The sequence below is a fragment of the Cervus elaphus genome, chromosome 18 (assembly GCF_910594005.1).
Source record: "Cervus elaphus chromosome 18, mCerEla1.1, whole genome shotgun sequence".
NCBI classification, from domain to species: Eukaryota; Metazoa; Chordata; class Mammalia; order Artiodactyla; family Cervidae; genus Cervus; species Cervus elaphus.
In genome coordinates this window covers 112762727-112784802 of record NC_057832.1, presented here as the reverse complement: position 1 = coordinate 112784802, position 22076 = coordinate 112762727, and the positions used below count along the sequence as shown (strand labels likewise).

The 22076-nt window shown below is 37.9% G+C and overlaps 1 protein-coding gene across 1 annotated transcript; it reads right to left on the bottom strand.

The window, feature by feature from the left end:
- Positions 1-17720: 17720 nt before the first annotated feature.
- On the bottom strand, positions 17721-18650 carry LOC122674370 (olfactory receptor 2A12). Its single transcript, XM_043872644.1, has one exon. The coding sequence runs from the start codon at positions 18648-18650 to the stop codon at positions 17721-17723; it is 930 nt and encodes a 309-aa protein (XP_043728579.1).
- Positions 18651-22076: the final 3426 nt, after the last annotated feature.

Below are 22076 nucleotides of genomic sequence, written 5' to 3'. Positions count from 1 at the left end.
GACTAATATTCCATAGAAGCATCTTCTGCCATTTCTTTCCCATCTCCAGAGTTTGCAATTTTATTTTTATTGTCTTATTTACTTTTTTGTCAGCACCTGATCCTGAAATTGAAGTGTAAGTGAAAAATTGGTAGAGTAGATGCAATGAACACAGGTACACATATTATCTCAAATTCAGTTAAGCATGATGACATTTCTGCAGCCTTTTAAAGTATGAAATTCAAAAGGTGAAAATAAATTTACATTATCTGTGGATGTATTTAAAGAAGACACCAGCTTTTTAATTACATTTTGTTCAGCTCTTTTCTCTTTTCCCTTTGTAACATAATACAGAGGCAAATCTGAGAATCTGCCATGAAAAGAATCTTTAGTTGTTGCAGTATCTTCCCAGTTATGGCAACTATCACTGCCATCATATCTCCTGAACCCCTTCCTCATCACCTGTTACCATGCTGACCACCTACTGCTGTTCTGTTGGATTCTGAGCCAGTCATAGGGAGTAGGATCAGCTGGAGCATCCATTGGTTAGTTCTCTCTAGGGAGCTTGTCCTGGGAGGTGCCTAGGTCTATCCATAGGAGAGTGGTCATGAAAGGGATGGATGGCAACATTACACTGAGAATGTTGGTGCTGTCTCTACATTTCCTCACATTTTTTCCAGAGACAGCCTGACAGGGAGCAAAGAGATGTGGTTAATTACCACCCTTAAAACACCAAAAGTACAAAAAAACATAAAATATGTGTTGATGGGAAAGCATTATGAAGGAAAAAGAACAGGGAAAAATAATAGAAAGTGACTTGGTTTGGAAAGGCTTCTTTAGCAGGGATTGTTGGGAGAAGTCTTCTTAAAGAGGAGACACGTGGGTGGAATCCAAGTGATAGAGGAAACGCCACCTGACAACAGCCAGAGTGGGCTGCTTCCTGCACCGGGAACAGTAAAGGCGAAGTCTTGGGCAGAAAGGACCTGGTGAGTAATGGGAACAGGAAAAAGTCTAATGTACATGGAACATAGTGACCAAGAAGTTGGAATTATTCTCTGTTATCCAGTTTATAGTTTTGAAAATTTAGAATTGATATAAAATTTGAAAGCTGGAGATGAACTGAAATTTTGGCTAATTTTATAATATATAATACCATTGTTGTTGTTTAGTCATTAAGTCGTGTCTGACTCTTTGCTACCCCATGGTCTGCAGCATGCCAGGCTTTTCTGTCCCTCACTATCTCCCAGAGTTTGCCCAAGTTGAAGTCCATTGAATTGGTGATGCTATCCAACAATCTCATCCTCCTGTGCAGTCATTAATAAGGATAATACAGATCTTTATAGGGTGGAATGAAAATTTTTTCACATAAAGTCAAAGGATGTATATGTAACATGATTCTATTTATATTTTAAAATACTAACATATCTATACACAATATGTCTTTGCCTATTTAGATAAATGTAGGAAGATTCTTTAAGTTATACATGAAATCTCAATTGATAACTCTAGAGCAGCATTATGGAGGGTCTTACATTTTGTATGTTTTGTTTGCTTACTGTAGTTTTGTTTGATTTTTAATAAACCTGTGCATTATCACAGGATAAAATAAGACATTAATTTTAAAAAATCTAGTATTTAATATAAGTTGGCTGGTTCTATAAAGACTTACAAGAGCTTCTAGAACTAACACCAAAAAGCTGTCCTTTTCATCATAGGGGGTTAGAATACAAAAGTTGGAAATCATGGGGTACCTGGAGTAATAGGCAAGTTTGACCTTGGAGTACAAAATGAAGCAGGTCAAAGAATAGCAGAGTTTTGCCAAGAGAACACACTGATCATAGTAAACACCCTTTTCCAACAATTCAAGAGAGGACTCTACACATGGACATCACCAAAAAGTCAATACTAAAATCAGATTGTTTATATTATTTGCAGCCTAAGATGGAGAAGCTCTATACAGTCAGCAAAAATAAGAACTGGAGCTGATTGAGGCTCAGATCATGAGCTCCTTATTGCAAAATTCAGGTTTAAATTAAAGAAGGTAGGGAAAACCACTAGGCCATTCAGGTATGACTTAAATAAAATCCCTTAAGATTATACAGTGGAGGTGATGAATAGATTCAAGGGATTAGATCTGGTAGACAGAGTGCCTGAATATCTACAGACAGAGGTTTGTAACATTGTACAGGAGGCAGTAACCAAATCATCCCAAAGAAAAAGAAATGCAAGAAGGCAACATGGTTGTCTGATGAGGCTTTACAAATAGCTGAGAAAAGAAGAGAAGTGAAAAGCAAGGGAAAAGGGAAAGATCTACTCAACTGAATGCACAGTTCTAGAGCATAGCAAAGAGAGATGTGAAGACCTTCTTAAATGGACAATGCAAAAAAATAGAAGAAAACAATAGAATGGGAATGGCTAGAGATCTCTTCAAGAAAATTAGAGATATCAAGGGAACATTTCATTCAAGGATGGGCAAGATAAAGGACAGAAACAGTAAAGACTTATCAGAACAGAAGATATTAAGAAGAGGTGACAAGAATACACAGAAGAACTATACAAAAAAGGTCTTAATGACCTAGAGCCAGACATCCTGGAATGTGAAGTAAAGTGGGCCTTAAGAAGCATTACTACAAACAAAGTAATGGAATTCCAGTTGAACTATTTAAAATCCTAAAAGATGATATTGTTAAAATACTGCACTCAATAGGTCAGCAAATTTGGAAAATTCAGCAGTGGCCACAGGACTGGAAGAGGTCAGATTTCATTCCAATCCCAAAGAAGGGCAATGCCAGAGAATGTTCCCATTACCATACAACTGCACTCATTTCACATATTAGCAAGGTTATGCTAAAAATCCTTCAAGCTAGGCTTCAGCAACATGTGAACTGAGAACATCCAGATATACAAGCTGGATTTAGAAAAGTCAGAGGAACCAGAGATCGAATTGGCAACATTTGCTGGATCATAGAAAATTCAAGGGGATTTCACAAAAACATCTACTTCTGCTTCATTGACTACGCTAAAGCCTTTGACTATCTGGATCACAACAGACTGTGGAAAGTTCTTAAAGAGATAGGAATACCAGACCATCTTACCTGTCTCCTGATTAACCTGTATGAGGGTTGAGAAGCAACAGTTAGAACCTTACATGGTCAACTGACTGGTTCAAAATTGGGAAAGGAGTATGCCAAGGCTATATATTGTTGCCTTGCTTATTTAACATCTATGAGGAATACATCAGGTGAAATGCCAGGCTGGATGACTCACAAGATGGAATCAAGATTGCTGGGAGACATATCAACAAGCTCAGATATGCAGATGATATCTCTCTAAAGGCAGAACATGAAGAGAAACTAAAAAGCCTCTTTATGAGGGTAAAAGAAGAGAGTGAAAAAGCTGGCTTAAAGCTCAACACTCAAAAAACTAAGATCAAGGCACCTGGTCTCATCACTTTATGGCAAGTAGAAGGGGGAAAAGTGGAAGCACTGACAGAGTTTCTCTTCTTGGGCTCCGAAATCTCTGCAGATGGTGACTGCAGCCATGAATTTAAAAGACAATTGATTGCTCCTTGGAAGGAAAGCTATGACAAATCTAGACAGCATATTAAAAAGCAAATTTATCACTTTGTCAATATAGATCAGTATGGTCAAAACTATGGCTTTTCCAGTAGTCAGGTATGAATGTGAGAGTTGGATCAAAAAGAAGGCTGAGTACTGAAGAATGGATGCTTTTGAACTGTGGTGCTGGAAAAGACTCGAGAGGCCCTTGGACAGCAAGGGGATCAAACCCGTCCATCCTAAAGGAAATCAACCCTGAACATTCTTTGGAAGAACTGATGCTGAAGCTGAAGCTCTAACACTTTGGCCACCTGATGTGAAGAATTTACTCATTGGAAAAGATCCTGATGCTGAGAAAGATCGAAGGAAAAAGGAGAAGAAGGCAGCAGAGGATGAGATAGTTAGATAGCATCACCGACACAATGGAAATGAATTTGAGCAAACTGGAAAATAGTGAGCACAGAGGAGCCTGGCGTGCTATAGTCCATGGGGTCACAAAGAGTCAGACATGACTTAGTGACTGAACAACAGCAATAACAATATAAGGCTAAAGTTGTACATTATTCCTGCTGAAAACAACTAATACCAAGTATAACCAAAATCTCAAGTTTGAATAGATTTTCTTAGAGCTTCAAATGGGAGGAATAGTCATGACATTATGATATAGTTAACTTTTGGCAGGAAAGGGGAAATTGAAAATCTCAGTCTCATTTTTCTTTAGAGATTTTTTTCCCTGAATTTCCCAAATAGGGAAAAAGATCAAGATCTTCCATTGAATAAAAGGAGAAATAAATTATAAATCAGGTTGAAAATTATTGCGACATTGACAAAATTGTGCAAAGGGGCACAGGCAAAGCTAAGTTCTGTTGTTGCACAGAAAGTGACCTTTGTCATGCAAAGAAGTACATTTCAATGCTCTTTTATGTAGCTTCTGGGGAATTCAGATTTAAAAACCAAAATGCTGAAAACAATAATAAAACCAATACATGTAAATTCAGAATGAGAAGTTACAGGGAATTTTTATATCAACTCCTTGGAAGGAAAGCTATGACCAACCTAGAGAGCATATTAAAAAGCAGAGACATTACTTTGCCAACAAAGGTCCGTCTGGTCAAGGCTATGGTTTTTCCAGTGGTCATGTATGGATGTGAGAGTTGGATGTGAGGAAAGCTGAGCGCCGAAGAATTGATGCTTTTGAACTGTGGTGTTGGAGAAGACTCTTGAGAGTCCCTTGGACTGCAAGGAGATTCAACCTGTCCATCCTAAAGGAGATCAGCCTTGGGTGTTCATTGGAAGGACTGATGCTGAAGCTGAAACTCCAATACTTTGGCCACCTCATGAGAAGAGTTGACTCACTGGAAGAGACCCTGATGCTGGGAGGGATTGGGGACAGGAGGAGAAGGGGACGACAGAGGATGAGATGGCTAGATGGCATCACCGACTCGATGGGCATGGGTTTGAGTAAATTCCAGGAGTTGGTGATGGACAGGGAGGCCTGGCGTGCTGCGATTCATGGGGTCGCAAAGAGTCGGACACCACTGAGTGACTGAACTGAACTGAACTCGTCCAGGAATTTTTATATCAATTACTTAGAAAAAGTCACTTAGTATCAAACTGCTTCCTAGAGGGACCATGTATCTAAGACTGACTGATGAAAGCCTCCACTTTCCCTGCAAACCATTCAAATGACACAGTCCAGTGTTTACCTCTGTGACTGCCTCTTATTTATATTCCTGGGATTGACCAATATGCTCACTAGAAGACACATTTGATCAGAGTGCTATGAAATTGCAAATTTCAGAGACATTTACCCTCCTGCATGTGAACTTCTGTGTCTACGCCTATACAGATATGGTGTTTCTCTTACACTAATTTCCAAAGTTATGAGTATTCACTTCACTAGAGTTCCCCAAATAGCAACAAATTATGGTCAGTAAAATATCTTACCAAGTCATTGAACTGTTATGGAATTGATCTTATTTGAGCTGATAGAAATCGTTTGGCTTCTTCTTAACTGATTTATTTTAAAATTCACACATACAGAGCACAATTAAAGGACATATATACTAGTTGAATTAGTCCCATTAGCAAATATGAAATGGGAAACTGCCAATTTCCAGGACAATACAAGTTTTAAAAATCTTTTGACTGCTCTATGCAGCATTGTAGGATGTGGTATCTTAGCTCCCTGACTAGGGATTGAACCTGAGCCCCCTGCAGTCAAAATGGAGAGTCTTAACCACTGGACCGGCAGGGAAGTCCCTGGACAATACAAATTTAATGACAGGATGGAATACGGCACTTTGGGAAGACACCAAGTACTGTGTGGATTGCTCTCACTGATTCAAGCTGAATAGGAGGGTTTCAGAGCTCTTAATCTCTGCCTGGAGGATGAAGTTTTTGTGATTTTTTTTTAAGTTCATTTTGAATAAAAAGGAACAAAAGTAATAGCCAAAATTTTTAAAATTACTTCAGAAATAATCTCATATTTAGGTATTAGGGCTAATAAATAAACAGGAAACTGGAAAGACTAAAGTTTTTTCCAAGGAGAGTGTTTGAATGAGTCATAGGAGACCTCTGGAAGGGGAAGTGTGAGTAAGAACTTGAAAGATGAGCAGGCTGAGTCAGGACCTGGGCCAGGGAAGCCTATGTGGGCCTGAGATGGATCCAGGAGAGCAACAAGGGGAAAGCCCCATGAACTCAGCCGTGTTGCGAGCATCTGTGCTCCTACTATACCCAGACCTGGAATTAGGGTAGCAGGCACAGGGATAGGCAAGTCATTAGCCTCCCTTTCCCAAATGATTAGAATTGTTGGACAAATCCAAGTTCATAATTCAAACAATCTGAAATTACAGTTTTTACATGTAATATTTTTGGCAAGAAAATTTTAAAGAAGCTATTATCTTAGAAAAAAACCTATTTTCAAGTGGCAGCAACAAATTAAGAGGCAAAGAGAACGAATTATGACACAACATTTTTCATCAGGTGTGGAATTCAGACAAACCACCAGATGTCAAGTACGCTTCTCACAGTTCTGTAGGAAAGTCATGAGGCGACAGCTCTACCATGGTGGCTGTCTATACACAATAGCTGTTGATCAACTCACTTGTCAGGACAAGAAAAGTAGAAAAATGTAGCATAAGATGAAATTTATTTTTCTCCCTTTAAATATTGGTATGGTTTTGCATTTTGAATTTCACAGTTCAAGAAGTCAGATTTTTTTCCTATGAGAGAAAGCCTATGACAGATACAATAGAGACACAAAATCCTGAAATGAAGATGCCTTTAAGTGTCCATCTTGCTGTTCCTTAAGGAAAGTCTTCAATGCACAGAATGATGTAAAAGATCTCACGGATACATCTCTGATCTTCCATAGCATGAAAAAATCAGCAGGGACTGAAAAGAGTAAAATCCCTGAAAAAAAGTGAAAAGAGCAGGGCCAGCAGCCCTGGTCAGCCCACTACTCCCCTCTCTGCAGGGGGACCAGTGACCCTGAGTCACTCTCAGCCTTACTGTTTTCATCTGGAAGATGGGGACAGCAAGGTCTAAGGGACTGATATAAGAATAAATACCATTAAACAGGTACACAGTAGGAGCTAAATAAATGTTGGGTGATGGTGATTTAGTTGTTAAGTCATGTCTGATTCTTTTGTGACCCCAAGGACTGTAGCTGACCAGGCTCCCTTGTCCATGGGATTTGCCAGGCAAGAATACTGGGGTGGGCTGCCGTTTCCTTCTCCAGGGGATCTTCCCGACCCAGGAGTCAAACTTGCGTCTCCTGCATTGCAGCTGGATTCTTACCCACTAGTCACCAGGGAGGCTGGAAATAAATGTTAGCTTTTACTCATTGTATTAAAGGGACCACAATTCCAAGAGAATATAAATCACTGGGATTAAAGAGCTAACAAAATTATGGTATGTGCATTCTTTAATATTTATCTTGCTTGTTTTGGTTATTTTTGAGTTTAAATAGAAAACACACCACTTCACTCTCATTTCTATTAATTTTTTATATTCTGATTTTAATAATTAAACTTAGAATAGAATTTAAAAAGTAGAAGGATCATTTAAAGCAACCTCACTTCTGGATTGAAGAAGAAAATGCAGGTTTTAATAGTTAAATTGCAGTTCTGCTATGCCAAAATACCCAATGTGAGAGAAAGTAAATCTTATGAAAGAAAGTGGGGCATAATTTAGAATAGCACACTGACTCAAATTAAATGCTTCTATAGATCACTGTCTCAGAGTGTGTGCCCTGGGGTTGTCAAAGCCAAAGCACTGAGGAAGTACAGATTCGTCCAATTTTCATCAATACTCAGCTATTAGTTACTCTCTCTGTTAGTAACTTCAACACAGCTTAAGTTTCATTAGTAGCTTAGTGTAAAACAAAAAAAAGCAGACACAGACTCTGGTCCTGACTGTATGGTTTCAAGTCCTGGCTTCCTGTAGGCTAGGTTGGTGATCCCTTTGTTCCTCTCTGTCCTTTCATTTCTGCAGCTGCAAATTGGGGTGGATAAACCTTAACTCATAGGATATTTGAAAAGTTAAATGCACATAAGAGTTAATGCACATAAACCACCTTAGAATTTAAATATTTACTATAGGGAGTGGAAGTCAATATTGGAGATTAAATCCTGGATCTAATATAAAGAGGCAGGTTAGAGAATCATAACATTTCTCTGCTAAAATAAGGAACAGTATCTATATGCCAGCAGACACTGGGTAAGCGAACCGCTGACCTCTGCCTTCAGGAATTTTTCTGTGGAGAAGAGGCACATGGGTCATGTGTCCTTTGATGTTCTTTGTAGCCCTTTAGCCAGTTCCTGTCCTACATGGATCTTACCCCTCGTCTGACACAGTTGTGACAAACCCAAGAGGTGCCTCAGAAGGATGATGAAAGGGATATGGACAGGAGTCCTGGAAGGTCAGAGGCATCAAGGCCACAGCATGAGCTTGCTAAAGTGAAGTGAAAATGAAAGTCACCCAGTAGTGTCCGACTCTTTGCAACCCTGTGGATATACAGTCCATGGAATTCTCCAGGCCAGAATACTGGAGTGGGGAGCCTTTCCCTTCTCCAGGGGATTGTCCCAACCCAGGGATCGAACCCAGGTCTCCTGCATTGTGGACAGATTCATTACCAGCTGAGCACAAAGGAAGCCCAGTGGCGCTAGGTAGGGGTCCCTAGAAATACCCTCAGGACTACAGTCTAAAGTTAGGCTTAGGACATGGGGAAGGCTTTGAGTCTCTAATACCTGAAGGCAGTGGTTTCATTCACTCCCCCTTTCCTGTTTCCACCTGCCAAGCTTTCTCATGACTAATGAAACCTCTTACTGTGTGGAATCTGTGCTGTCCTTTTCAATGTGGCCTCTGGTTGAGAGGAAACTTCACACGAGGGCGGGTTAGGATTGATTCTCCTCCACAGGGGCCTCATAGAGAGGTGAAGCCCAGACACAGAACTGTATGATAGACGTGCTCCTGCAAGTGAAGGCTTTTTCTATCATTTGGGCCCAACCCCTTCCCTAAAGACAGGAATAATGATCAGGGGACAGAAGCCTGTGTTTCAGCTCTACTCATGTCCTCCCCAGAGAGAATTAAAGTGTCTGCTGCTTCCCCATCAGCGAGTGAGCCAGTGAATGCATTTCCCATGTTTATTCATTTAGTTCTTTCAGTATGCCATTGGAATTATTATGGGCATTGTTTGGCATTTGTGTTTTCCTGAGATTGAGTGAGGTCCAGATGTCACTCTACTATGTTAGACTTGGCTCAAAAAATTAAAAAAAAAAAAAAAATCAAGATCATGTCATAAATTAACTTGTCTCAATGCTTATGTTATTAGACTCAAAGTAGTTCTACCTCTAACTCCTCCTGTTCATAAAGGAGAAGCTGTGATTTCTTGATCTTTCATGGGAGGGGTGCTATGGACCCTGTTAAGACATCATCTCAGGGAGACAGGCATCCCCAATGTAGAAAATATTGCCAAGTAATCACTACACTTTTATCACTTTCAAATATTTCTGACTTGGCAGTTTAGCTATACCTCTCCTTAATCTTCTTTATTTGGCCCTCCATTTCAAACATCTCTAGATTTCAGAGCTACATTTTAATTTCTTCATTGCAGATTAAGGCCATACAGTTGAAATTAGCAATTTTCTTTTAATCTCTTTGTCTCTTTCAATTGTCCTCCTTCTGATGCACTAAGTGACACAGTTTGATGATTACAAAGCCCTTACAGTTCTAACTTTCTAGGTTTTGATCTTCATTGAGTTTTCTAGAGTGTCTTAGTTCTTAAACCGGGTTGGAAGGAGCACTTTAACATTAAAGATATATATTTAATGTATGAGAGAGCAGACAAAAACATATTTAAGAGGAGGCAAATTGGGTTTGTTTGTTTTTTTTTTCTTTTGGTAATCTTATGTGTCCAGTAGAGCCTCAGTCTACTTACTTCCTTAATCTCTAATGCCCACTCTACTCATTCAAGCACTACTCCCCAGTGAAAGTGAAAGTGTTAGTCATTCTGACTCTTGGTGAACCTATGGTCTTCAGACTTCCAGGCTCCTCTGTCCATGGATTCTCCAGGCAAGAATACCAGAGTGGGTTGCCATCTCCTACTCCAGGGGATCTTCCTGACCCAGGAATTGAACCCGGGTCTCCTGCATTGCAGGCCGATTCTTTACTATCTGAGCCACCAGGGAAGCCCCAGGAAATTCCCCAGTACTTCTACTCTTGAATTCTCTTTCCTTGTTTCAAGTCAATTTTATCCTTGTATTACCCACTTGACTCCAAACATAATACTAATCCTTCAAAACACTCATGGAGCCTCTTTAACTGTCTCAGACCAAATTGGACTCCCTTCTTCTGGTCTACTAAAAATACTGATTGCATCCTTTAAGGTTGTGTTTAATTTTTTTTTACATTTTAGTAATTTAACTATCTATCTTTCCTATATTTTATAAGTGAAGCCAGATTATTACAGAAAAATAAATTTTCTTCACCAACAGTCAGATAGAGCCTCTGAATTTAGGGCCCCTCAGGTGGTGCTAGTGGTATAGAATCTGCCTGCCAATACAGGAGACAATTAGACATGGGTTTGATCCATAGGTGGGAAGATCCTCTGGAGGAGGGAAATGGCAATCCACTCCAGTATTCTTGCCTGAAAAATAACATGGACAAGAGGAGCCTGGTGGGCTACAGTCCATAGCATTGCAAAAAGTTAGACATGACTGAGCACAATTATAATTTTATTTATTTTGATGAAGACAATATAGTGACAGTTATTGTAGCTTTGTGGATACAAAAAGGTATAACCATCTGTCTCCATTTTTTTTCTTTTTTACTTTTAATGTTTGAATTGGCTAGGGCAAAAACATTTATTCTGAAAAGTCTTAGACTTCATATATTTATTTAATATTTATATTCATCAATATTTTATATTTTAGTAAGAATAAATATTATAAAGCATAATTGGTTCAAGCATTAATGGACAGCTATTAAATGAAAGTCAATTTAGAGATAAAAGTGTTTTCAGATTATATTTAAATACATATCTACAGCTGCACCTAAATATCATTTTATTGTTTTGCTATCTCTGAGACAAAAATTCTCCCTACACAGGGTTGAATTCTTTCTTATTTTTTTAAAGTCTTTTAAGCATGTAGTATTTCAATGGGGTATTTGAAAAAAGATAAATGTTATAAGAAATTATGATAAATTATACGTGTCGATGACTCTTTTTACCATTACTTCTGTCACACCACACCTTTTTAACCAGAGGAAGCTATTGTAGGGTGTACTCCACCAAAACAAAGGAATAAGGCAGGAAAGAGAAAACCATGAGATTAAGATACTAAGGAGTACAGCACATAATAAAGGCAGATGAAGTGCCTAGAAAGCAACCAGTCCAGACAGAAGGAAAACAGAATCTCTGCAGGGATGGGTATATTAGTAAAGATGGCTGAGGAGGTTTAGAAGGTATAGAAAGTCTTAGCCATTGGCACGAAGAATTCAAGCAGAGGGGGAAAAAGTAGGGAATTGGTTAACATCACCTTTATTACTTGCAGTTGTAAGCCTTTAATCCATCCATACTTCTTGCTTAGAATCATATGACAGAAAATATTGCTTAATAAAAGGTTTTCTATTCAAACTTGCTGTCATGGCTGATGTGTTGTGGGTGGATGGGCTTCAAGTGGGGGTGCTGCTTCTCCCTTTAACAATCGTGGGTGTCTTCAGGGATTATCTCTCCTTCACTGAGCTGATTAATGGGACCACACACTGGGCTGCCCTTCGCTCAGAAGCTGAAGTGTTGGTGCTAACCCTTGTCAAGTGTTTATCATGTTTATCATGCACCATGTCAAGTGTGTATCAGGCACCCTTTAGGTTAAGGTGTTAAAGGATATCACTGATCCAGAGAGCCAAAATCTGTATTCCCCTGACTCACATCCCAGGAGTAAACAGGAAAGCTGCATTCATGTTGCCTTCTTTCTTTAAATTCTCCACCATTTCTCTCTCTCCACCCACTTTTAGGGGAAAAGAAATGTAGTGTTTTTGTTGTAAAAAGGACATAAGCTCCATAATACAAAATAAAACAATTCTGAAAAATTCTAAGGAAAAATCTAAAAGTGTTCCATTATCAGATCACCTAAACTACCCATTATGATTAACAGCTCAGCATCTCAGTGATTTCTTCATGAATATGTATAGATTCCAGGCTAATAGGACAGACAGATGAATAATTTAACACCATGTAATCATAGGATGTTTTAGAAAAGTAATTTGACATTTTTGTGTATAAAGGGAATATTTTCCCAATATGAAAATAAGTTAAGCAATTCACAGAATTACAACCATATCACTCACACATTTGGTTACTAGAATCCTACATTTCTTTTGCTCTTAGAAAAATATAAACAGAAAAAGGTAAACAGATAATGAGAAATATTTTAATAAAAATTGATTCATGTTCCTCATGCTTTTTTAATGCATATGCATGTATATATTTTTTAATGTAGCAGAAGGAAAAATATCTATTATGAAACTAAAATGCTTAATCTACTTCAGAATCATTTAACTGCATAAATTCTTAATGCAATCTCCTTGATATAAGTACAATTCTTCATTGTATTTAGATTGTAGCCGTTAGGTCTCTAACCATACTGCCTTATTTTGAGAGAGTATCAACTGGATCTCTAAAACTGAAGGATGAGAACATTAGCACATTTCAATTTTCTACTCAAGATTTAAGAAAATTTGCTTCTGAACTGAAACTGGTTAGCAGATACTGCCAGTTGTCTGTCCTATGGCAATTATCGCCTTTTGCTGACCTAGCAATGATCTTCTTCAGGTACCAGATGGTGAAGTTATCAGAGAAAGGGGCCTCAATGAGTCACAAGCCTGCCTGTGCTTAGTCGTTAAGTTGTTTCCGACTCTGCAACCCCATGGACTGTAGCCCACCAGGTTCCTCTGTCCATGGGATTCTCCAGGCAAGAATACTGGAGGTGGTTGCCATTCCTTCTCCAGGGGAACTTCCCGACCCAGGGATTGAACCCTGGTCTCTTGCATTGCAGGCGGATTCTTTACCATCTGAGCCACCAAGGAAGCCCCTGAGTCACAGGAAACTGATCTAAATTAAGCTCTCAATTTCATCCTCTTTTTCAGCGACTAGTTTAGAGATAGTCATTTGACACAATTTGGCCAAAGGAATACAATGAAAAATCTGCTGAGAAGAAATAGTTCTGGAAAAGACTTTCCTGATGAAAAGAGAAAGACATACAAAAAGACTTTCTCTTTCAGTTCAGTTCAGTCGCTCAGTCATGTCTGACTCTTTGCAACCCCGTGGACTGCAGCAAGCCAGGCTTTCCTATCCATCACCAACTCCTGGAGCTTGCTCAAACTCATGTCCATTGAGGCAATGATGCCATCCAACCATCTCATCCTCTGTCGTCCCCTTTTCCTCCTACCTTCAGTCTTTCCTAGCATCAGGGTCTTTTCCAAGGAGTCAGTTCTTCACATCAAGTGGCCAAAGTATTGGAGCTTCAGCTTCAACATCAGTTCTTCCAGTGAATTTTCAGGACTGATTTCCTTTAGGATGGACTGGTTGGATCTCCTTGCAGTCCAAGGGACTCTCAAGAGTCTTCTCCAACACCACAGTTCAAAAGTATCGATTCTTTGGCACTCAGCTTACTTTATGATCCAGCTCTCACATTCGTACACAACTACTGGAATAACGATAGCTTTGACTAGGTGGACCTTTGTTGGCCAAGTAATGTCTCTGCTTTTAAATATAATGTCTAGGTTGGTCATAGTTTTTCTTCCAAGGAGCAAGTGTCTCTTAATTTCATGGCTGCAGTCACCATTTGCAGTGATTTTGGAGCCCAAGAAAAGAGTCTGTCACTCTTTCCATTGTTTCTCCATTTATTTGCCATGAAGTGATGGAACCAGATGCCACGATCTTAATTTTTTGAATGTTGAGTTTTAAGCCAGGTTTTCCACTCTCCTCTTTTACTTTCATCAAGAGGCTCTTCATTTCCTCTTCACTTTCTTCCATAAGGGTAGTGTCATCTGCGTATCTGAAGTTATTGATATTTCCCCTGGCAATCTTGATTTCAGCTTGTGCTTCATCCAGTCCAGCGTTTCTCATGATGTACTCTGCATATAAGTCTAATAAGCAGAGTGACAATATACAGCCTTGAAGTACTCCTTTCCCAACTTGGAACACGTTGTTGTTCCATGTCCAGTTGTAACTGTTGCTTCTTGACCTGCATACAGATTTCTCAGCAGGCAGGTAAGTTGGTCAGACTGGTATTCCCATCTCTTTCAGAATTTTCCATAGTTTGTTGTGATCCACACAGTCAAAGGCTTTGATGTAGTCAATAAAGCAAAAGTAGATATTTTTCTGGAACTCTCTTGCTGTTTTGATGATCCAGCAGATACTGACAATTTGATCTCTGGTTCCTCAGCCTTTTCTAAATCCAGCTTGAACATCTGGAAGTTAATGGCTCACGCACTGTTGAAGCCTGGCTTGGAGAATTTTGAGCATTACTTTATTAGCATGTTAGATGAGTTTAATTGTGCCGTAGTTTGAACATTCTTTGGCATTGCCTTTCTTTGGGTTTGGAATGAAAACCGACCTTTTCCAGTCCTGTGGCCACTGCTGAGTTTCCCAAATTTGCTGGCTTATTGAGTGCAGCACTTTCACAGCAAAATCTTTTGGTGTTTGAAATACCTCAACTGGAATTCCATCGCCTCCACTAACTTTGTTTGTGGTCATGCTTCCTAAGGCCCACTTGACTTCGCACTCCAGGATGTCTGGCTCTAGGTGAGTGATCACACCATCATGGTTATCTGAGTCATGAAGATGTTTTTTGTATAGTTCTTCTGTGTACTCTTGCCATCTCTTCTTAATATCTTCTTCTTCTCTTAGGTCCATACCATTTCTGTCCTTTTTTGTGATCATCTTTGCATGAAATGTTCCCTCAGTATCTCTAATTTTCTTGAAGAGATCTCTAATCTTTCCCATTCTACTGTTTTCCTCGATTTCTTTCTTTCTCTTTGCTTCTTTATAAATTTTAAATAGTTATGCCATAAAAATTCTACCACCAAAACATCTGAACATAGTTTATCAACCATATTGCTCCCCTAAACAAATATTCATACTGCTTTCATTCTTGAAGATTGTTTTGGGAAATAAATATCTTATTTTATTTCTACTTTTGTCTTACCTTTATTCTACTTTGGTAATTTTTGCTAACTCTTTCTCCTTGGGACAGAGGAGAGAAATACCTATGTATGTGTGGAATCATTGGATCCTTGGTATAAACTAAACTTGCATATATAATTAGGTTAAGAATACAGGCTCTGGATATAGATTGCCCATGTTTTAGTGAGGGAGGAAAGGAACAGGCTGAGCTGACTCCATCTTGAAAAAGATGGAAACTCCATCTTACACTTTCAGTGAGCTTTCGACCATGTGCCTGGTAGCCATGGGGATAAGACACCTACAGCCAAACTGGCCTCCCAGACTGATAAACACCAGATTCCATACCAAGATTTCCCGTCGCCAAAAAGAATCTAATAATCCCCTATGTAGTCAATCACCTTTGTAATCTTCATGGCACCCACTGGTGTAGGCCACAGTGTATAACCAGCTGACCCTTCTGATTAGGAATCATGGCTGTAACCTGATAGAATCTCCCTTTAACACTTTCCAGGCTAGGTTCAAGGAATCTGGGGATGCAGGCTTGAGCAGTACACTTAAGGTTTTCACAAAAGTCGGCCAGGGTCGTGGCTAAGAAGAGACTCTGCCTTGGGCCCGCTGGCATAATAAACTGCACTCCACTATCTGCACTGTCCTTCTGAGTGAGTTTGTTTCCCGGAATGCGTGGCTACAACATTAGCACCAACTTTTTCATATGCTACCTCAACAATGACTCTGGGTAAATTACTCAGCCTCTCTATTCCTTGGTCTTCTCATGTTAAAAAAATGAGAATTAAAAGTATAAAATAAAAATGTATCATCTCTCCTCTAATTTGAGTGCTCCTTGGTTTCAAGAAGAAAACATGGGGATGCCTATTGGTCAGTTTGTCTACAGAGATTTATGGAGGGTTTTCTCTGTGCCTCGTTCTGCCCTAGTTACTACAGACACAGCTATGAGTAAGACAAAGTGGATACTTACAGTGATAGTGACTTTGTATGTTAGAGATTGTAAACTGTGAATAAACCTATAAACAAATACAAAGGAGGAAAACTTCAGATACTTAAAGATGTCATGAAAAAGATACACTTCAGAGATATGTGAATGAAACTCACCTAGTTCCGACAAGTGGGACTGTGAAATATGCTTGTCTTTGAGGAAGAAATTTGAAGTCTATGATGTTTGAGACCTGATAAATTAGAAGATCCAGTAAAATAGGAATCTCTGTCTTGTCTTTTCAGTCTTTTTATGCTCTTTTCTGATTAACAGATACTTTTAATTCCAGTCTAGTCAAATTTATCAATGTTTTCTCTGGTGGCTAATTTGTACATTGGTTTAAAAATCCCTCCCTTTCATACTTTTAAAAGCTTTATAGTTTTGCCTTTGACACTTATGACTTGTAAACGCTAGGAATGGTTTTTTAGCATGCTTGAGCACCTACACGGTTACTCAATAGTACCAGAAGCACTTCCTGCAAAGCCCTTCCTTTCCCCCCGATCTTCCACATCGTGTCACTCATATAGTAACTGTTTATAAAGTCACGAGTCAGCTTCCTTACTTTTCTTTTTTCAGTTTGTTTATTAGTGAATCCCTGGATAAAGACTACACTGTTTTACTTATTTGCACTTTATAGTACATTTTGTTGTAAAATCCTCTCACCTTGTACTTCATCCTTGTTAATGGTACTTGGTCTAGCCATTGCCCTTCACATTTTAGAATCAGCTTGTCAAGTTCTGCAGATACTCACACATTTCCGAGATATTGTAGGATATTTATTAGAATTACACTGAATATATTCATCAATTTGGAGAGACTAAATATTTGCCGTATTATGTCTCTCAATTCAAGAGCCTGATATATCTCATATCATATATATGTATATTTAGTTACCATAGTACCTCAATAATTTTTCTAATTGTCTCTTTATAGTTATGTATATCCTTTGTTAGATTTATTTCTAAACATTTAAAATTCGTTATTTATTGTAGCATTTTATAAAATTTCATTTTAATTATGGATTACATTAATAAGTTAATTTATTATTCTTATTGCTTTATTTATATTTTGGAGGTAAATCTTCTTTAGGTTGAAAAGAGTTTTACCATTAATTGATGTTAAATTTTGTCAAACAATTTCTTTATTGTATATTTTGTTAATGTGACCATTTTTTTTCATTATTTGAATGTTAAACAATTATTGCCTTTTCAGGATAAAAACTTTATAATTTACTTTTACTTTTATGGATTTGTTTTACTAATATTTTCTTTAAGATATTTGCATTTGTATTCATGAATAGGATTAGACTGTGTTTTCTATTTCTTAACGTTTAACTCAGGGCTACTATCAAGAGCTTAAACAGTAAAGGTATTTATTTTCTCATTTTATAAGAATTCCAAAGATAAAGAGTATAGGGTTTGTTAAATTAAAGGACTCAAAAAGACATTCAAGGTTTCAGAGTCACGAGGACAGGCTCACACACCATACTTCAAACCATCTCTCACAAGGATCTCTTCTCCAGAAATCTCCTCAGGGCACCCTTCACCTCTGCATTCCTCAAACTGTAGATTAAGGGATTCAGCATAGGGTTGAAAAGGCTGTAAAACAATGACAGAATCTTCCTTTGTTCTTGAGAATGGCTGGACTTGGGGGCCAAGTACATGACGATGGCACTGCCAAAGAAGAGCCCGACCACGCAGAGGTGGGAGGAGCAGGTGGAGAAGGCCTTTCTGCGGCCCTCACCTGACTGGATCCTCAGGATGGCGGCCAGGATGCGCGCGTAGGAGAGCAGCACCAGGCCGAGGGGCCCGACCAAGACCAACACGGAGCCTACAAAGAGGAAGATTTGGTTGAGCTTGATGTCGGCACAGGCCAATTTGAATACTGATATGATTTGACAGAAAAAGTGGTTTATTTTTTGTGGTCCACAAAAAGGTAGCCTCAGAATGAGAGAAATATGGACCAGAGCCAAGAGGAAGCTGAAAATCCAGCACGTGGCAGCCAGGACAGTGCACACTCTCCAGCTCATGATGACCGAGTAATACAAGGGGTGGCAGATGGCCACATACCGATCGTAGGACATCACCACCAGACTCATACACTCTGTGACAGCAAATGCCAAATACAGAAAAGTCTGAAGTATACACGGAGCAAAAGAGATGGTTTTCCTCTGCATTATAAGATTGGCCAGCGTCTTAGGGACAGTGCTTGAGGCATAGGATATGTCAATGATGGCCAGGTTTGAGAGGAAGAAGTACATGGGGGTGTGCAGTCTGGAGTCCAGGCAGATGAGCCCCAGGATGACCCCGTTCCCCATCAGCGTGAGGCTATAGAATAACAAGAAGAAGCCAAAGAGGAAAACTTCAAGTTCTGGGTCAACTTGGAATCCCAGCAGGATGACTTCTGAGATCCATGTCTGATTGCTTCCCATGCTCTTTTGACAGATAAATAAAATGCTGCACTTGGGACAGAAATTGTAGAGCTGAGGGGCAGAAAAGGAAAAAAGTTGATATGCTCATACAAAGTGAGAATTTATGCCAGAGGCCACAAATCAGTAATTCCTGGATCCAATCAGCCCAAAGTCCTGTGATAATGATTAGATAATTTGCCTTTTACTGATATTTTTAAAATTTTACTTATTGACCAATTTTAAAAATTAGTAGATTAAGCATAAAAATTGGGATCTCTATCTTCTTTTCAAAAAATAAGATATTTGTCATTTTTAAAAATTCATTAGCTGAAGCTAATGAGAAGACAGTGGCAGATTGTTTCATTTACCACTATTTTCACTAATCTCTATTTTCTCACAGAAAATGAAGTTTAATGATGCTGAACAATTTTATCAGTATACTTAAACTATTGATTTATATTTTATTAAGGAGAAAGTAAATATTCATCCTGAAGATGAGTTCTTAGGTTCTCCCGTACTTCAAACACATGGAAATAAAATATAAAATGAAACCCCCCAAATATACAAGCAGAGTTTAAAGTGAGACAATTCTTCAATACAACAGAAACTAATCAGAAACATGATATGGTCCAAGTATGAAATCAGAGAATCATACCTGGAACTCACCTGGTATGTGGTCAGGACAGGTTTCGGGATATGGGGTACGAAAGTGGTTGGTTGAAACTACAGGCTTCGATTGGGCCATAAAATGAGATAAAAACAAAACAAAAAAACTGCTGTTGGGCTGCTAGATAGAGTGATTCTAAGGAAGTCAATGTGCTTACTGGCTCTGTCATTAGATCACTAGTGCCTGAGACACTATTGTATAGGACCTGATTCTATGTGAAGGGCCCATGAAGTCACCTGAAGAACAACGAAAACCACAAGAGAGGAAGAAAGAAAAGGTGGAAAGACCAAATCAAAATAAAAATACTGGCAAAAACAAAAAGACTTTCACTCAGTTGTGTGCCTAAAAAACATACAAAACATTTCATGCTAAAGAGGAAAACAAGGTAAATGATTGGAACTTGATTTATTCAAGATGAAACTAATTTTATAGAAGAATCTTCATAAAACTTTAATATAATTAAGGATGGTTAAGATGTTCCAACAGATTAATAAAGGGTATGCTACTTATTCAGATGTTTAATAAGTTAAGAAAAATAAATAAGGAAGTCAGGAAAACACAGTGTGTAAAAATAGGTCAACTGTGGACCTCTGAAGTAAGAAATATAGCCGTACAATTTTTAAAAATCAATAAAGAAAATAATTTCCAGACCTAAGATCAAGGAGGGAAATAGAGTCTTGGGAGGTCACATTAAGAATTCACTCAGACTTGAATACAAACAGAGGGATAATATTTTGAAAGTGGAGTTTACAGACATGAATAATAGATTAGAGGCTGTACTTAGAAAAGACAGTTTCCAGAGCAAAAAAGAATGAAGAAAATGGTGAAGAAATAGTATTTGAAGAGATTTCACCATAAACATTCCAGAATTAAAAATAGACCTAAGTCCTTAAACTGCAAATATTTATTATACTTAATGAGTGCAATACATAAACATAAATGTACGCTCAAGCAATTTTTCATAACTGAAGATGATATAATCTTCAGATAAAAATGTACTCAGAGAACAGAATAGGATAAATAAAAAATAAATTCTCAAAAAAATGTAAATTCTTAACAATCATCTCTTTGACTATTGTCTTTTCTTCATTCTCTACATTTCACTGTGTATTGACCTTCTGGAATTAATCAATGTTGTAGTCAATCAACCTATCTTAAGGGTCTTAATTACCCCCTTAGATTTCTTTTTACTCTTTTCATCATGTTTTAGACATTTTATAGCTATAATTCAATTGCACATTTATTCTATGAAAGATGCCAGGTTACCATTTATCCCCTCTACCTATTTTTTCAATGCATTTTTCCTCTAAAATATTTTTATATTGATTCATAGCCATTGTTCTTGGTTCATTATAGAGTCTTTTTTGCTTCTAAAACTTTGTGATTAAAAAAAAATTTTATTTATGTATTTATTTGGCTGCACCAGGTCTTAGTTCCAGCACATGGGATCTTCAACCTTTACTGCAGCATGCGAATTCTCAGTTGCGGCATGTGGGATCTTGTTCCCTGAGCAGGGTTTGAATCCGAGTCACCTGCACTGGGAGCATGGAGTCTTAGCCACTGGACCACCAGGGAAGTCCCTGTGATTTTTAATAGAAGTTATAATTTCTTCTGTCTCCTAAGCAGTCCTTATTAGACGTTATAGTTTACTTTTTTCAAAATTAAGAGGAAATACTAAAAGTTAACCAGGGTAAAAATAATTATATACATAGGAACAACAATTCAACTGAACACAACTTCTCATCATCAGCAAAGGGTCTAGAAGCAATAAGCAATTTTCTTTAATGTGCCAAAAAAGGGACAGGTTGTCTTTCTAAAATTATGTATATTCAAGAATTCATTTGAATGAATGAGAGAAAAGTAAGACTTTATTTATATGAAGATAAGATGGTATTACATACCTACAGATCCTCAGAGTACTATTAAAGTTTATTCCCCAATATTCCCCAATAACAATAAAGGGTAACCTACTGGTAGATTGACACATAATTTGAAAAAAATTATTTTGATAAGTTTTATAACCTATAGATTATAAAATGATTATTTTGGCATTTTAAAAGCAGACATTAAATCTTTGAAAATGAGTAAACAGAGAAAGGGATATTAGATAGAAAAGTTAATATTAATATTCTTGATAAGAATTGAATTCTGAATCACTTGAAATTTGTTAGAGTACTTGATTAAATTTAGATACTATCAATTAATGGAAATCATTTTAAAAAGGTATGACATAAAATCTATGGATCAAAAAAAAAAAACAACTATGGATCCCCAAATTACAAGACAAATGATAAGAAAGTAAAAGCATTATGAATCCACAGCAGGCAGAAGGACGAAAAGGAGAAATAAAGGCGCAAATAATTTTATAATGAACAGAAAACACAATTTAAACTGATATTAATAAATCTATGTGTGTAAATTAAACATTATGCATAAATGGAAGACATTAAAAGATAGGTGAAGGTGAAGTTGCTCAGTCGTGTCCAACTCTTTGTGACCCCATGGACTGTAGCCTGCCAGACTCCTCTGCCCATGGAATTTTACAGGCAAGAATACTGGAATGGGTTGCCATTTCCTTCTCCATTAAAAGATAGAGTTAATCATAATAAAAGGAAAAAAGAAAATCAAGTTACAAAATCCTTTCAAGAGTTATACCTAAACTACTTAAACATAAATACAAACATACAAACTCTCTGTCACTCTCCTTGTCTCCATCTCTCTCTGTCTCTCTCACACACAGACCAAGGTTAAAGATGAAATAATTGAAAAACATGTTTGAG

What these genes read in the sequence shown, in the direction of transcription:
- LOC122674370 (XM_043872644.1), bottom strand. Translation starts at nt 18,650, where the DNA reads ATGGGAAGCAATCAGACATGGATCTCAGAAGTCATCCTGCTGGGATTC.